Source organism: Coturnix japonica, chromosome 28 (genome assembly GCF_001577835.2).
Source record: "Coturnix japonica isolate 7356 chromosome 28, Coturnix japonica 2.1, whole genome shotgun sequence".
In the NCBI taxonomy this organism is placed as follows: domain Eukaryota; kingdom Metazoa; phylum Chordata; class Aves; order Galliformes; family Phasianidae; genus Coturnix; species Coturnix japonica.
Genome location: NC_029543.1, coordinates 2983847 through 2986803, shown reverse-complemented (window position 1 = coordinate 2986803; position 2957 = coordinate 2983847). Strand labels below are relative to the sequence as shown.

At 64.9% G+C, this 2957-nt stretch overlaps 1 protein-coding gene across 1 annotated transcript in view; it reads left to right on the top strand.

Moving 5' to 3' along the window:
• The first annotated feature begins 6 nt into the window (after positions 1-6).
• The window catches only part of SSBP4 (single stranded DNA binding protein 4), an 8794-nt gene continuing 5843 nt past the window's right edge, over positions 7-2957 (top strand). Inside the window, 4 exon segments of the mRNA XM_032441056.1 lie at positions 7-162; positions 796-868; positions 1004-1065; positions 1750-1834. Of these exon segments, the coding sequence (XP_032296947.1) occupies positions 107-162; positions 796-868; positions 1004-1065; positions 1750-1834 (276 nt within the window). The 5' untranslated portion in view covers positions 7-106.

Sequence of the window (2957 nt, the reverse complement as noted above, 5' to 3'; positions counted from 1 at the left end):
GCGTAGCGGGGACCCCCGGCCCCGCGCGGCGGTTTCAAGGTCCCCCGGGCCGGGCCGAGGCGCAGCGCGGGGCCGGGATGGCGGCGGGGCGGTGACAGCGGGCAGCATGTACGGCAAAGGGAAGGGCTGCGCCGTGCCGTCCGACGGGCAGGCCCGGGAGAAGTGAGTGCCCGGGGCGGGGGGGGGATGGGAGGGGGGGGAACGGACGGACGGAGCGACGCGCGGAAGTTTTGGCGCGGGTTTCCGGCGCGGGAATCGGGGCCGGCGGCGGCGCGGGCGCGGGAAAGACCCGACACCCCGTTTCCCGCCACCCCTTTCCCGCCACCACCACCGCCCCCCCCCCCGCTCTGCCTCCCTCGTGTCGCGGTGTCACGCGTGTCCGCTCATCACAGCGACGTGTCACCGTCTGCTCCCGGTTCGGTGTCACCCGGTACCGCCGGTTCGGTGCCGTGTTGCGTCCCTCACACGTGGGACCGACGTCCTCCGGTATCGCTCCGTTGCTGTCCCGGTATCACGGTCCCGGTATCAGGTCCCGGTATCGCCGTCCTTGTATCACGGTCCCGGTATCAGGTCCCGGTATCGCCGGTATCGCGGTCCCGGTATCACGGTGCCGGTATCAGGTCCCGGTATCGTGGTCCCGGTATCACGGTGCCGGTATCACGGTGCCGGTATCAGGTCCCGGTATCGCGGTCCCGGTATCTCTCGGTCCCGGTATCACTCGGTGCCGGTATCGTCGGTCCCGGTATCACGGTCCCGGTATCAGGTCCCGGTATCACGCCCCGTCCCGCCCTGCAGGTTGGCGCTGTACGTCTATGAGTATCTGCTGCACGTGGGAGCACAGAAATCCGCTCAGACCTTCCTGTCCGAGGTGAGACCCCTTTTATTATTGGGGGGGGGTGTCACTATATGTGTCATATCGGCCCCCACAGCGTTATTGTATGTATGTATGTATGTATGTGTGTGTGCCCCCCCCCGGCTCTGACGGTCGCTTTGTGCCCCATAGATCCGATGGGAGAAGAACATCACATTAGGAGAACCGCCGGGATTCCTGCACTCCTGGTGGTGGTGAGTGGGGATGGAATGGGGGGTGAAGTGTCCCCTTGGACCCCATGCAAACGATGCTCTGCTGTTCTTAATACCCGGCCCCACAGCTGGATCCAATTTGGCCGCCCCCAAAGTGCACACAGCCTCAATCTGGGGGGGGGGGAGGTTCCCATACAATGTGTGTTATTCCCCCCCCCCCCCCCAACCCACTCCTCAACTTCGGGTGGGTGCCCACGAACCACCCGGTGGCTGTTTCCCATAACCCACTGCTATAGGGGGGACATGGGGGACACTCCATCCTGCCCCCATCCCCTCGCTGAGGGGGGGGGGTGGCAGCAATGGGCCCCCCCCCATCACACCCCATCCCATCCCACCCTGGGATGCTCCTCCTGATGTCAGGGCCCAGGAATTTGGGCTGCGATGCATAGCGACCATCTCCAGGCAAACACTGCAGCAGGGGGGGCTGGAACCCCCACCCCATCCACCCCATCAACCCCATCCACCCCACATTGGTGCTATGAGCACAGCCCTGTGCCCCCCCAGCCCCACATCCACTCCTCATTAATGCCACAACCGCAGCCAGGCTCAGCCCACAACCCCCCCATCCCCCCCATAGCCCTGGGATGGGGCTGACTGTGCTATGGGGGGGACATGGGGACACCCAGGGGGGGTCCTGATGCTTTGTATCCCCCCCCCCCCCAATAGTGTCTTCTGGGACCTCTACTGTGCAGCCCCCGACCGCCGTGAGACGTGTGAGCACTCGAGTGAGGCCAAAGCTTTCCATGACTACGTGAGTATGGGGGGGCAACCACTGTGCCCCCCCCCTCTACACCCTCCCCCTGCACCCTGGGGACACAGGGACACGGCACACTGGGGGTTAATTCCATTGCCAGCCCCCACCTCCCTGCACAGCGCTGACCTATTTTGCACAGCACCGGGAGGGGTAATCCCAGGGGCTGGGCTGTGACCCCCCCCAACACCAGGACCCCCCCCCACAGTGCCACCCTGTGCCCTGCGGGGTGCTCAGAGCCGGCTGGCACTGATGGGGATGAGGACAGGGGGGTGTGTGTGGTTATGGGGGGGGATTTAGGGACATTGAGATCCATAGGGACAGCTGGGGAGTGTGTGTGTGTGTGTGTCCCTGCACCAAGCCATGAGCTGCCAGCAGACGTGCTCTGTGCCCAATGCTGGGCGGGCACGGTGACCTCAATGGGTCCCCAGTGTTTATCATCATCCCCCCCCCCCCCTTTCTTTGCTTGTTGGGGGGGGAGCAGGACACCCTGAGGACAGCGTGGGATGGGGGAGGGGGCTGCGTGATGCTGGGGGTGCCCAGTAACATGGGATGCAGGATGCTGTGCTACCCACAGGGATGGCGATGGGTGTAGGATGCTGCAGGACGTGTGGGGCTGTGGGACCCATATCCTACACATGGCTGGGAGGGGGCTGATAAAGCAGGATGCCCAGGATGGGGGGGGGATGTGGGGTCTGTTGTGTATCCTATGGGAAGCAGGGCTGGTGGTGCTGCAGGATGCTCCCCCCCCCCCACCATTTCCCTATGCCCTCCCAGCACCCATCACTGTCACACCACACCCCCCCCAGGCTGTTGGGGCTGCAGCACAGTGTGTCCCCCCCCACCCCATCCCTGCCGCCCCCGGCCCCACTGCTCAGCCCTGATTGCCATGCTGGAATTAATGAGGCTGGCGGTGCAGGTCAGGCCCGTTGCCATAACACTGCTCACAGATGCAGCCTGGGCGCTGGGGACCACGATGGGGGGGGCCCTGAGGGGGGGCTGAGACCCCCCCCCCCCTCAAAATGGGGGGCAGCACTTGCAGTGCCCACATCCCTCAGTGCCTGGGGGTTGGATGGGGCTTTCAGTGCTGTGGCATCATGCAGCGTCTCTGTGCCATTTCTTT